Source organism: Chinchilla lanigera, unplaced genomic scaffold (genome assembly GCF_000276665.1).
Source record: "Chinchilla lanigera isolate Chin_1 unplaced genomic scaffold, ChiLan1.0 scaffold00034, whole genome shotgun sequence".
Taxonomy (NCBI): Eukaryota; Metazoa; Chordata; class Mammalia; order Rodentia; family Chinchillidae; genus Chinchilla; species Chinchilla lanigera.
In genome coordinates, this window is record NW_004955435.1 from 5,390,413 (window position 1) to 5,402,876 (window position 12,464).

The 12,464-nt window shown below is 38.8% G+C and overlaps 1 protein-coding gene across 1 annotated transcript in view; it reads left to right on the plus strand.

Moving 5' to 3' along the window:
* The first annotated feature begins 332 nt into the window (after positions 1-332).
* The window catches only part of Vcam1 (vascular cell adhesion molecule 1), a 19,281-nt gene continuing 7,149 nt past the window's right edge, over positions 333-12,464 (plus strand). Inside the window, exons 1-6 of the mRNA XM_005388797.2 lie at positions 333-462; positions 638-789; positions 1,328-1,603; positions 4,010-4,339; positions 5,718-5,984; positions 9,911-10,186. Coding sequence (XP_005388854.1) covers positions 726-789; positions 1,328-1,603; positions 4,010-4,339; positions 5,718-5,984; positions 9,911-10,186 — 1,213 coding nt within the window. The 5' untranslated portion in view covers positions 333-462; positions 638-725. The remainder of the gene's footprint in view (positions 463-637; positions 790-1,327; positions 1,604-4,009; positions 4,340-5,717; positions 5,985-9,910; positions 10,187-12,464) is intronic.

Sequence of the window (12,464 nt, forward strand, 5' to 3'; positions counted from 1 at the left end):
TCTACAACGAAAGAGAAAACCTATTTCTCTTATTTTGGTATTAATATTCCTTTACATTCCTTTACATTCCACTAAAGAAAATGGTTTCAGACAGTTGATGTTTCTTCATCCAAAGAATTAGTCTGATGTATAAGAAGTATAAAATTAAGAAGTTGTGCCGACACTTTTTAAAAAGTGACTCAGCAAAAGAATCTTTTCCTTTTTGTTGTAAGAGAAGATTTAATTTCTGTTTTAGGATTGCACACATATTTTCTTAACAGAGAAAGTCAGTTTACATGATGGGATCATCGATCCCGTTTAAAAAGGAGAGGAGAAGTCCTCTGCCTGGCCATTAGCTCCAGACAGCTCGTTCAGCCGCCAGCACTCCTTTATCTTCCTTGCAGAGATATCCCTTTGCAGTTGGAGACCAGGAAAAGCCTGCACTCCACATCTTGGAAGCGTCTTGTTTTCCCAGGATAGACGGTAACTAAGAGCGGCGGAAGGGGTTAACTCCGGGACTTGGCTGGGTGTCAGTTAAATTTTTTCTCTGGCTCTGCCCCGGGTTTCCCCTTGAAGGGATTTCCCTCCGCCTCTGCAGCGCGACCCTTTATAAAGAACGGACTTTCTATTTCACTCACACTAGCCTTTCTGGCTTTAGGAGCTGAAGACTCTTCCCAGGCACTTTCAGGTGCGGCGGAAGTAAGGGTTTGGAATCTGCATTTTCTCATCACAGAAGCAACTTGAAGATGCCTGGGAAGATGGCCATGATCTTTGGAGCTTCGCAGATACTTTGGGCAGTGTTTGCAGCCTGTAAGTTCTTGATCTATTCCAAATGTTAGCTTTCTGTGTAGCCCCGGTTTTGGCTTCAGCCAGTTGCACTGTGGTGGTGAAGAAAGAAACTAGGATTTTAAACCATAGAAAAACTTATTTCACCAAGTTTTTAATGTGCTGTTGAGCTCTGATATATACCATTATGCTGTCATACTTAGAGCTGCAAAGTGGTGCATTTAATACCTTTTTTCCAATGTCAAATGAGTAATTTGGATTCTATCTTAGTAGGTCCGTTGGTTTAGTTTCCTGTACTTGACAATGAGGTCAAACTTGGCAAACAATGGAATAAGTTTGATAAATAAGCATCAGGACGGGAAGTGGGAGCTCTTACAAGTGAAGGTGATTCCGACACCTTCTTTGGCAGTGGCTTCACTGATTTTTGGCCATGGTGGAGTTAGAAGCCGTGAGGAAAAGCTTACCTGGGCCACACTTTGGATATTTTACTGCACAGAGAAAAGGAAGTAGGATACTAGACAAACCAGCAGTGAATTTACTTCTCTCTCTTTTTCTGTTACAGCCCAAGCTTTTAAAATCGAGACTTCCCCAGAATACAAGACTCTTGCTCAGATAGGCGACTCGGTCTCTCTCACTTGCAGCTCCACAGGCTGCGAGTCGCCGTCCTTCTCTTGGAGAACACAGATAGACAGTCCGCTGAACGCCAAGGTGAGGAGCGAGGGCACCCAGTCCTCGCTGACCATGGATCCGGTTGGCTTCGAGAACGAGCACTCCTACCTGTGCACAGCAACTTGTGGATCCGAGAAACAGGAGAGAGAGATACAAGTGCATGTCTACTGTGAGTGGTTTAAAGAACTTTCGGTTTTTCTCTCAATTTTGCTTTAAAGTTGTTTTTTAAAGATATATTGCAGAGAAAGCTTTTAAAATGATATTTGCATCAAGCATCTGGCTATAAAACACATGGCAACAAGAAATCTTGAGACTAATGAGGTTAGCACTAATTTAAGTTTTTATTTCCAGCTGAGCTGCAAACCAGTTAATATAAGATTTCATCTCTCTGGGCTCCAATTTCTTTTTTGTTTGGTTTTGTTTTGTTTTTTTTCTGGTACCGGGAATTGAACTCACAACCTGACACTTGCCAGGCAGGTGCTGTGCCGCTGAGCTAAATCCCCAGCCCCTGGGCTCCAATTTCTTTAGGTATGAAAATGAAAGTCTCTAAGATGCATTTTTTTTTCCAAATTTCCATTTGATTATGTCCATACATGTTTATTTGCTCATGTATACAATTGATTTATAAATTGAATCCCACAGAGATTTTTCCATTCATTTATTCCGATGCAATTTGGTGCTTTAAAGTCAGTTTAAAGATTCAGTAGAAGACCTATCAGTTAGTAATATGTTTCAGAATAAAGGGCCGGGGATATAGCTCAGTGGCACAAGCGCCTGTCTGGCAAGTGTCAAGGTCCTGAGTTTGATTCCCAGTACTAAAAAACAAAAACAAAAACAAAAAAAAACAGAATAAAATGCTTCTCCTTAGATATAATAAAAAATATATCTAAACATTTCATTCATATGGCCTTGATGTCAATAAATTTAGGAATTTTGTTGCCATAAATCCTGGATGCTAAAAGGTGTTTGTGTAATGAATTAAGTCTGCTTCATGAATGTATATCTCTAGTTTACCAGCCTACCAAAAATGCATTCTAATCCACTCTCAAGTCAGTAAAGAGTGTTAGTAAGAAGAGTAAGAACTAACCTTATGTCAGTTATTGGACTTTCTGGTTTCTGGTGGCCTCTTTTTTTTTTTTTTTTTTCTAAAAAATTGTACTCACACGTTGTACTCATGTATAGTAATTTCTTCATGAAGACCTTATTTGATGAGCTGATAATTACACTGGTTCCTTTTTACTGTACTGGATTCCAGCTTTGCCCAGTAACCTTAATTGAAATTTCAACAAGCCCCATGTGTTTTAAAGCTTCCCAGGAAACTGTGCCAGGAAGGCTGCTTTCAATTACGCTTATTGTACACACATACTTTATGTCTGCCCAGGCTCCTGAGAGCCTTGGAAAGTCGCCTTATATAAATACAAGGAAAAGTAGCAAGTTCTTATATTACCTGCCAGAAAACTGAGGGGACTATAGCATCTTTCTTACAGAATAGGAGGGAAAGAAGTAATTGTTGGAAATTTTAAAATACTGTATTTTCAATAGCAAAGCACTGTTCCTTTGTCTTTTGCCTGTAAGTAGCAAATAGTTGAAGATTTTAGCAAAAGAGAAATGAGGACAGTTCTGGCTTTAATTATCTTGCCAGGGAGTTTTTCCTCCAAGAATGTCTGTTTTTCATTATGTTTAACAGTTCTGTTTCCATTCCGCATTGGGTTATGATGTTCTTTGAACTTTTATTTCCTTCTTACTACACAAAGTCTCGAGTCCTCCAAAGTGTTAGTTACATGATGAGAGAATGTACTGAGAAAGGTAACCTGTACAAAGGAGGCAAGGAAGCTGTGTGTCCTTCTGCACCGGAAGGGTCAGTGCAGTACTGGTTAGGACATTAAGTTAGATTTTACAAGAAGAAAATCCCAGACTGAAGGACTGTACACGTGTACCTTTCTGGTGGGTGAATTCTTCTCACAAGCTCCATTTTCAGAAGCCAACTACCTCAAGTTGCTGTTTTTATTTCTTAGCCCATCTTTGGATTCCTTACATATAAAATAGATCTATATATGCTCTGACTAAAATAAGAGAATATGCTCTGACATAGTACTAATCCCCAGTAACATATAAAGTGATATGAATCCTAGATTTGAATGCCAGCTTTAACATCAGTAGTTGTGTGACTTTAAGCAAATTGTGTGATGCACTAAGTCCAAGTTTATATCTGTGGAATGTTTTCTTTATCTCTTAGGATTATTGTAAAGGTGAGATACAATCATTTGTGTTGAATCTATAGCACAGAGACAGGTGCATAGAAGTTTCAATAGACGTTAGTTTTTTTCTCCCTTCCTTTAGTCTAATGAGTTACAAACTTGTATACAGGGTCAAAACTGAAGAATTCTCTGAACAGTTTTTTTCTCATTTGCTTCTGGAACCCAACCTGAATCACAGAAAGCTCTTTAAACAATTTGTTATGCTGCATTAAAACTGTATTAACAAAACAGTAGATTCAATTTGCATGGTGTTAAGATAGTAAATGATCTTATGTACATGAGCGGAAACTCCACTCATAATTTGTTTGACTTTACAGCTTTCCCTAAGGATCCAGAGATTCATTTGAGTGCCCTTCTGGAGGTTGGGAAGCCCGTCAAAGTCAAGTGTATAGTCCCTGATGTATACCCCTTTGACAGACTGGAGGTGGAGTTATTGAAAGATGACACTGTCATGAAGAATCAGGAATTTCTAGAAGATATGGAGAGGAAGTCCCTGGAAACCAAGAGTCTCGAAGTATCCTTTACTCCTACCATTGAGGATACTGGAAAATCACTTGTTTGTCGAGCTAAATTACACATGGATGTAAGCGATTCTGAAGAATCAAGTCCCAAAGAAAGGAAGACGAACAAAGAACTGCAAGTCTATAGTAAGTAGTTGTGTGATACGCTCTAGTCTTCATGGGAATTCAAACTTGGATGTGTATTACAACACACTGAACAACTAGCTTAACAATAAAACTAGTTTTTATTCCACTTTTATTTATTGAGAACATAATTTTTCCAGTAGTACAATTCAGTGAGAACAGTGGATTTGGACTGAGAAGATTTGAGCTTAATTTCTAGCTCTGTTAACTGCATGACCTTGAGTTACTTAATTTCTCTAGTTCTCTGTCAAGGGGGAAATAGTGCTACTACCTGATTGGGTAATAGGAAATAGGCTGAAAAGATAAAATATTTTTAATCATGTCTTGTAAAAGTTCTTATAGTAAGCCTTAAAATACTAACTGCACAGATATAGAAATGACACCATGAGCACTTATTCTGTGAGTATGCACATGTGTGTGTATGTGTATGTACACCCAGGCGCACACATGCATATGTGCACTGGCTGGGGAGAGTGCAATGGAACTTCACTGCTTCCCACTTCCCTGAGAGTACAGAGGGACTTGAAGTGGTCTTGTTGTCCTAGGACTGGGTCCAAGTGGACTCCCTGTGCTATGCCTGAGGCTAAAATACTGTGCTCGTCTCTGGGTGCTACATTTAAAAGGACTCTTGCCAACTAGTGCATGCTTAGGCAAACGAAAATGTGATGGAAGGATTTTAACAATATTTTGAAACGAACAGTCAAGAAAGGATATATTTTCCCCAGAGAATACAAACTTGGGTAAGAAAGCTCTAATTAAATACCTGAAAGACAGTTGTACGTGAAAGATTTATTTTGTAACATCAGAGGACTGAGTACACTGTGACCAGTATGTAAACGTTAGTTACAAAGAGGGAGATTTCAGCACTGAGCTGAAAAGGATACTTTTCTAATAACTAAAGGTGTTTAAAACTCAAGTTCACAGCCAGGCAAGGTGGTGCACGCCTGCTCTCAGCACTCTGGAGGCTCAGGCAGGAGGACTGTTGGGGACTCAGGATCAGCCTGGACCACAGAATGAGTTCAAGGCCATCCTGCACTACAAAGTGAGGCCCTGTCTCCAAAAACATAAAAAATAAAAAACCAAGTCCACTGTTTTGCAAGGCAATGAGTTGCGTCTCTCAGAAAATGTTGAAGCTGACTTTGCTGAGGTCTTGATCAGACGAGCCACGTGACTCTAAGGGCTCTTCCTCATTTCAGAATATCCACAACTATCTGAAAACATCCAACATCAAAAAGGTAACTTAAGTTAATCAGAAGCTAGATGGGCTATTCATAGTGACTCTGCAGTTCTCTTACTAACTTGGCAGAAGTTGGAAGTACATTAACTCTGTTGGACTGAGATGGTGCTCAGCGATTGCTAACATTATTCCCTGCCTCTGCAGTCTCACCCAAGAACACAGCAATCTCCGTGCATCCTGCCACGAGCCTCCAAGAGGGGGACTCTGTGACTGTAACGTGTTCCAGTGAGGGGCTCCCAGCTCCCGAGATTCTCTGGAGCAAGAAACTAGACAATGGGAATCTTCAGCTTCTTTCAGGAAATGCAACTCTCACATTAATTGCCATGAAAATGGAAGATTCTGGAACTTACGTCTGTGAAGGAGTCAATCCGGCCGGGAGAAACAGAAAAGAGGTCGAATTAATTGTTCAAGGTGAGTAGAATGTGGAAAAAAAAGGACGACTAAGGTGCTGTCATGGGGATCTGAGCAGAAATGACACAGCATCAGTGCTCAGATTCCTTCTCCACATTTCACTGACGACCTGGTTGTCATGCGCTGTGCCAATATATAGCAATATATATTTATTATACTCGTACTTTTTTAAAGTCTTTTTTCCTTGAGCTTCCACGGCTCTGCCTTTTGGGTTAACTGTTAGCTTACACCATTGCTTTACTTCCTTAGTCATTGGCTTCTGTCTTCCTCCTGTCCTGTGAGTATTGATGTGTTTCAGGTGACCATGTCCAGCATCCAATCTTCTTTTCTTCTCACTCGACATAGTCAAGAACTGGACTAGCATGTGCTGGCTATTCCCAAATTCATGTTTCCATTCTGTGTCATCTCTCACCTGGACTTACAGAAGATGTTCCTAAAGAGCAGCATACATTGAACACTTGCTATGTTTCTGACACTTTCTAAAAGTTATCTGTCATCTTTAAGAAATAACAACAAAAAGGTAATTATTTTATACCCATTTTACAGAGGACAGAATGGAGTCTCACAAAGATTAACAACGATACCACCTATTGATCATATACCTAGTATTGGCCAGGAGTTCTATATTCTATTTCATATATTATTATTTTAATCTTTACCATAACTCTATAAGGTAGATAAAAACTCAGGCTCAACGTAGTTCATAATTTCCTAAGGTCAAATAGCATTCACAGGCTCACTGTCCTCTAAAATATTATGTTTTTTTTTATTGTACCTAATTGTTGTTAATTTTTAATTAATATTGTAAATTGACTAATCATAATGTATGCATGTACAGAACACAATGTGATGTTTTCATATAGTTATACAATGTAGGATGATTAAATTAAGCTAATTAACATATTCATCACCTCGCTTATCATTTTTTGTGGTGAGACATTTCAAATTTATATTCTTATCTGTTATTAAATATAAAGTACATTTAAAAAATTAACTACAGTTAATTTGTTGTGTAACATAGCTCAAAAACTTATTTCTCCTAACTGAGACTTTATACTTTTGGCCAAAAATCTCCCCATTTTCTTCTCACTCCACCCAGGTTCTGGTAACCACTGTTGGGCTCTCTACTGTGAATTTGATGTTTCTAGGTTCTCTGTGTTAGTGAGATCATGTAGTATCCATCTTTCCATGTATGGCTTATTTCACTTTATCTAATATCCTCAAGGTTCATCTATGTTCTCCCAAATGGCAGGATATCCCTTTTTTCAAAGACTTAATAATATTCCACTGTGTTTTATAGCTAATTGCTTTATGTGACCTCCCTGCTATCATTCTGTTCCCAAGATAACCAATCCTATGCACTGGTATCGTAGTTAATTGCCTGAAACTAAAAAGTACTCATTTCTTACGACTCTAGCCAGATTTCTTAGAATTGTCCCATATAACTAACTGTACATTCTGACCAGAAACTACCTTTGTGGCTTTGTTGGTGCTCTGTGTCTTGTTCATGCCTTTCTCCTACCTTGAATGACCTTTCCCCTACCTCCAGCTGGCCAAGTCCTAGCCATTCTTCGGGACAAAGCTTCTGTAAGCTTCCCAGGTCCGCACTGTATCAGGCAAACTTGTTGCTCTCTCCTTCATATACACTCAGTAATTTTTATGGGCACGTATACATTTCTGTGCAGTCCGACACATACTAGTTAAGAGCTTTTCTCCAAGAAAAGCTCTTTACACTGTCTTCTTCACACTGTCCACTGCTTGGAGAATACAGATATCTGCTGGAATACAGATATGAAAAACAGAGCAGCTGCCCTGTGGAAGCTTACAAACTAGGAAGGAAAGATGGGCATGCAATTTAGTAAGAGCCAAAATACTCTAGATATGTCAATCCCCTAAACTATAAATTCCTTGAAGTCAAGAACTATGTATTTGTATGTCTATGTAAATGTGTGCATATGTGTGTGTGTGTATATATGCATGCATGTACTTTAATTTTTGGGTACCTAGTATAGCACTTGACTAACACATAGTAGGCTTTCAGTAAATGTTTGTTGCATACATGAATAAATTATAAATATGGGCTACACAAGTTTTTAAGTATAAAAATATGAAGTTTAATCTTAAAAGATTGAAAAATAAAATTCAAATTCACCATCAGTAGATAAACTCAGTTGGGTATTAGGTTAGCATTCTCAAGGGACCAGAAAAGCTACTATACTAATAAAATGTGTAAATCCCATCTCCCATCCTGGAACTGTTCCATCCCATCCTAAGCTGGATCCCATTTCAATGTGGAAAGGAAATGTGCTCTGGGACTGGGAAGAATTTTGCAATTTGCATCACAGGGGATATTAACAGTCTTAAATACTGAAGATGCAATTGAACCTTCAAAGACCTTTTAGGCACCTACAGGATCTCCTCCCCAAGGAGTTACAGTAATACATGTAGCCAGAACGGTCCACAGGCAGCAAGTGGATCTGCTTTAAAAGATCCTCATTCTCACGCTAGCATGCAAAAATGTCAGAAATTCTGCTTATTGTTCTGGGTGATCTCTCTTTTAAAGTCTATATGAGTTTATTGAGTTAATTAGAGGAGAGTCTTTGGAAAATACTAAGATGTCATATTTACACAAACTAAGTCAAGAAAGTAACTTTTCCTGGCATCGATGAGAACCATGGAAAATGCATCCTTGGATAATTCGTGTGATGTACCTTCTCAGTCTGCTGCCTTCTATTTACAAAGAAGCCTTCCAGAGCCTTCCTGCGGAGTTTCACCTGTCACTGTCTAGAGTTGCCCAGCTGCTTCCAGTTTCTTCTGGGGACTAGAGTCGAGATTTGGAATTCACGTCCTCCCAAAATCACAGTCCCCCAATCAAAACCTGTGCACTTGAGGACTTCAGACTTAGCAGCTGGACCTCACCCTTCAGCTTTAGATCCCTGAGATAACTGCAAAGTATTTTCACATTGCATCAGGCAAATTGTAGGCATAACTCATGTTATCATCTTAAGGCTTAAAATTTTACTTTGCTTTCAGTGTAACTCCCAAAGACACAACTTGACATTGTTGAACAGCAGCTCTAAGCACTGGTCCACTGTTGATATGGTATCTCATTAGATGACATTTTGGGGTAGTTTATTTCTAGAACCTTCTTTACATCGTGCTTTATCTCTACATGAGGATGACCTGAGTTAGTTGTTTCAGCAACAGAAAAGCTGGAATCTTCAGTCAGGCATACCTTGCATCAAGTCCTGATTTTGCCACTTGAAAGCTGGGTAAAGTTAACCGTTCTGAGCTTAAACTTCCTGTAGGAGATTTAAGATTATGATGCACAGTGTATTAGCTGTTATTCCCTAATTATTTTGTCATGGAATTTTATTTTTACATAGAAGAGTGCTTTTAAATTATTTATTAATAGCTACATATATTACATAAAATTTTAAAAATTTCCTGTTGGAGAAAAAAGAAGAAGGGAAGAAGAGGAAAAGAAATAATAGAAGCAGAAGGAAAATGAGAAGGCAGGGGAAATAAAAGTACCAGTGCAGCAATTATTGTGCAAATTAAATGAGATAATGCATATAAAGTGTCATTCCTAATGCTTGACACATGGGAAAAATGGGAATTATTTGATCCATTATTCACTATTATAATGATCTGATAAACAATCAGGGCAGGAATTGGATTTTTGCCATGAAAAATTGCCAACCACTTTCTTGATTGCCAACCACATCATCTGATTTGATAGACTCTTACTGATTGATCCTTAAGCAATGTGGTCTCATTTTGACAGCTCCAAGGTAGAAAAGAGTAATTTCTCTTGGGTCCAACTAGCTGAAAGGACATCAGGAAAAATAATAATGATGCAGAAAAATATGAAGAAAGAAAAATAGACTTACCTGCTAGTCCTCTTGTTTGTTCTTCCTCTTCAGAAAAACCATTTACTGTTGACATCTCCCCTGGACACCAGGTTGCCACGCAGGTTGGGGACTCCGTTGTGTTGACTTGCAGGGTCACAGGTTGTGAGTCCCCGTCTTTCTCTTGGAGAACCCAGAGAGACAGCCCTCTGAGTGGGATGGTGAGGAGTGAGAGGACCGAGTCCTCAGTGACCTTGAGCTCTGTGAGTTTTGAGAATGAAGATCACTACCTGTGCACTGTGACGTGTAGACATCGGAAAGTGGAAAAGGCAATCCAAGTCACACTCTACTGTAAGTGGTTTTCAAAATTATGTATTGCTTTTTTCCAATTCTCTTATAAGGAAAAGAATGTGAATTTGTGGTAAGCAGTGAGATCCATTTGCTTAGAAAGGGAATTTAGCATGGTGGACGGTTCCTAAATCACTGATTCAAAATAGTGTGATGCAACATAAATGCTCCAAATCCTAAGTCTATGTTATGCATGTACACAGCATGCACAATCCTTACTTTGTGTCTCATCAGGACTCTTATCATGCATTTTCTCACACACCATGCTCCCTGCATCCCATCCCTCCTACCTGTATATGGGATGTATAGAAGTGGTGAGAACGGTGGGTGTCAGCACCCATCAAATAATTGGGTGAGGTATGCTGCCACTCAGCTATCCAAATTGATGATGAGAACTGAGCCCACCATTTTAAAACCACATTTGGAAGGCTGATCTGAAAGGTGGAGAAAAAAATGAGCCAAAAGTGAAGACAGGGAGTAGGTTAGGGAGTGGCTCAAGTTTCTGCTCAGGTAGAATCAGGAGGCAACATCAGATATTAATATAGATATGTGCTGCGAGCACATACTATGTGCTTTTTCTTGCTCTTCCCACCACCCAAGTTTTTAAAAAAGCTTTACAACCTCAAATCTCAATGAATCTGATATTGCTGAAGTTCCTCACTCTGTAATGAATGCTGAACAAAGTATGCAAAGTGACAATAAGATTATTTCTTGAGAAGACGCCTCTGCTTTGTTTTACTCAGTGAACTCAAGAAAACATTTTGTAAAGATTTTCCACCAGGCCCTTGCCCCAACTTGTGCTACCTTTCCGGATTAAGTTTAGAAGAAGAATATGACTGCAAAGAGATTTAAACCTCTCAAAAGGAGGGCAAATTTTATTGTTTTATCATATTACCCAGAGTTCTGGACCCCATGATATAGGTACATTCCTAACAGAAATGAAAAGCCGTGGTAAAAATCTTATCACAGTATGGAAATATGTGAAAATCACTTTGACATTTTGCTTAGATGAAAAGTTAGTATTATTCTTACCCTTGATAATTATTTGAGCCTCATTTCATTGATTTGAATAGGATATAGTATAGATGTTATTACGAGGTATGATCAAAATAGAAGGTGAATGTTTAAATTTTTGAAATGTTATTATGGTAAAAGACACGTTGCCCTTAATTCCACTCAGAAAACCCCCCTCACTTTGAACACACTTAGCCTATTGCTCTTGCCACTCTCTGAAGCAGTCCTGGAAGTCCTCTCTAGTTGTGGCTGCTTTGGTGTCCCAAATCCACTCACAGCCTTTACCTCTCATGGTCGTTTTGACTTTGGGAAACAGCCAGAAAGCACATGGTGCCAGATCCAGTGACTCAGGTGGGTGAATACATACCAGTATCTTTGCAAGACTGCCTGGTGGACAGCACTTGGCAGCAAAATTCACTATATTTTTATCACACCTCATGAAGGCACTCATGAAAGAAAACTTCAGGAACTGCTTCCGAAAGTGGCAAGAACACTGATGTTGTGAGTGTGTTTAAAACTAAGGGAGTATTTTAAGGGAAAGTGATGGCGCTGTGTCTTTTACTGTAATAAATTTTTTAGGACTATAAATATTCTCTGTATATTTGATCAGCCTTCATATAAATTAGATTCTAAATAATATAGTTAAGGCAGTTCTTTCCTTGATTACAAGTATTATCTGAGAAATATTTAAAACATGCTACCTACATTTCAACATTAGATATTAAACTACCTAAACTGAGGATTCCTGTGTGTTTGCTTGAGATCAAGGAGCTGCACAACCCCATGAAACCAAGCCCAGATTTGGGGTTACAAAAGCAGGTATTGTGACCTCAGCTCAGTGACTTATGAGGTGCAATGTGTAACGAAAATTCTCTCAGCCTCTGTAAGTTTCAGTTGTCTTAGCTACACAATACATAATAAATAAGATGGTAGGAATTGATATGGCGTTAGAAAAGATGAGACCATGCATTCAACAAGATGGTATCATTAGAAGGGAAAAATAAAAATAAGAGCATTTTTTACATGATGACTTAATGTACCAAGTATTTTTATTTTCAACAGGTTTCTAATTAATTTTACAATTATGTGCTGCTTCTTTTTGTTCCTCTTCCTCTTTCTCTTCCTCCTCCTCCTTCCTCCTTCCTCCTCCTCCTCCTCCTCCTCCTCCTCCTCCTCCTCTTCTTCTTCTTCTTCTTCTTCTTCTTCTTCTTCTTCTTCTTCTTCTTCTTCTTCTTCTTCTTCTTCTTCTTCTTCTTCTTCTTCTTCT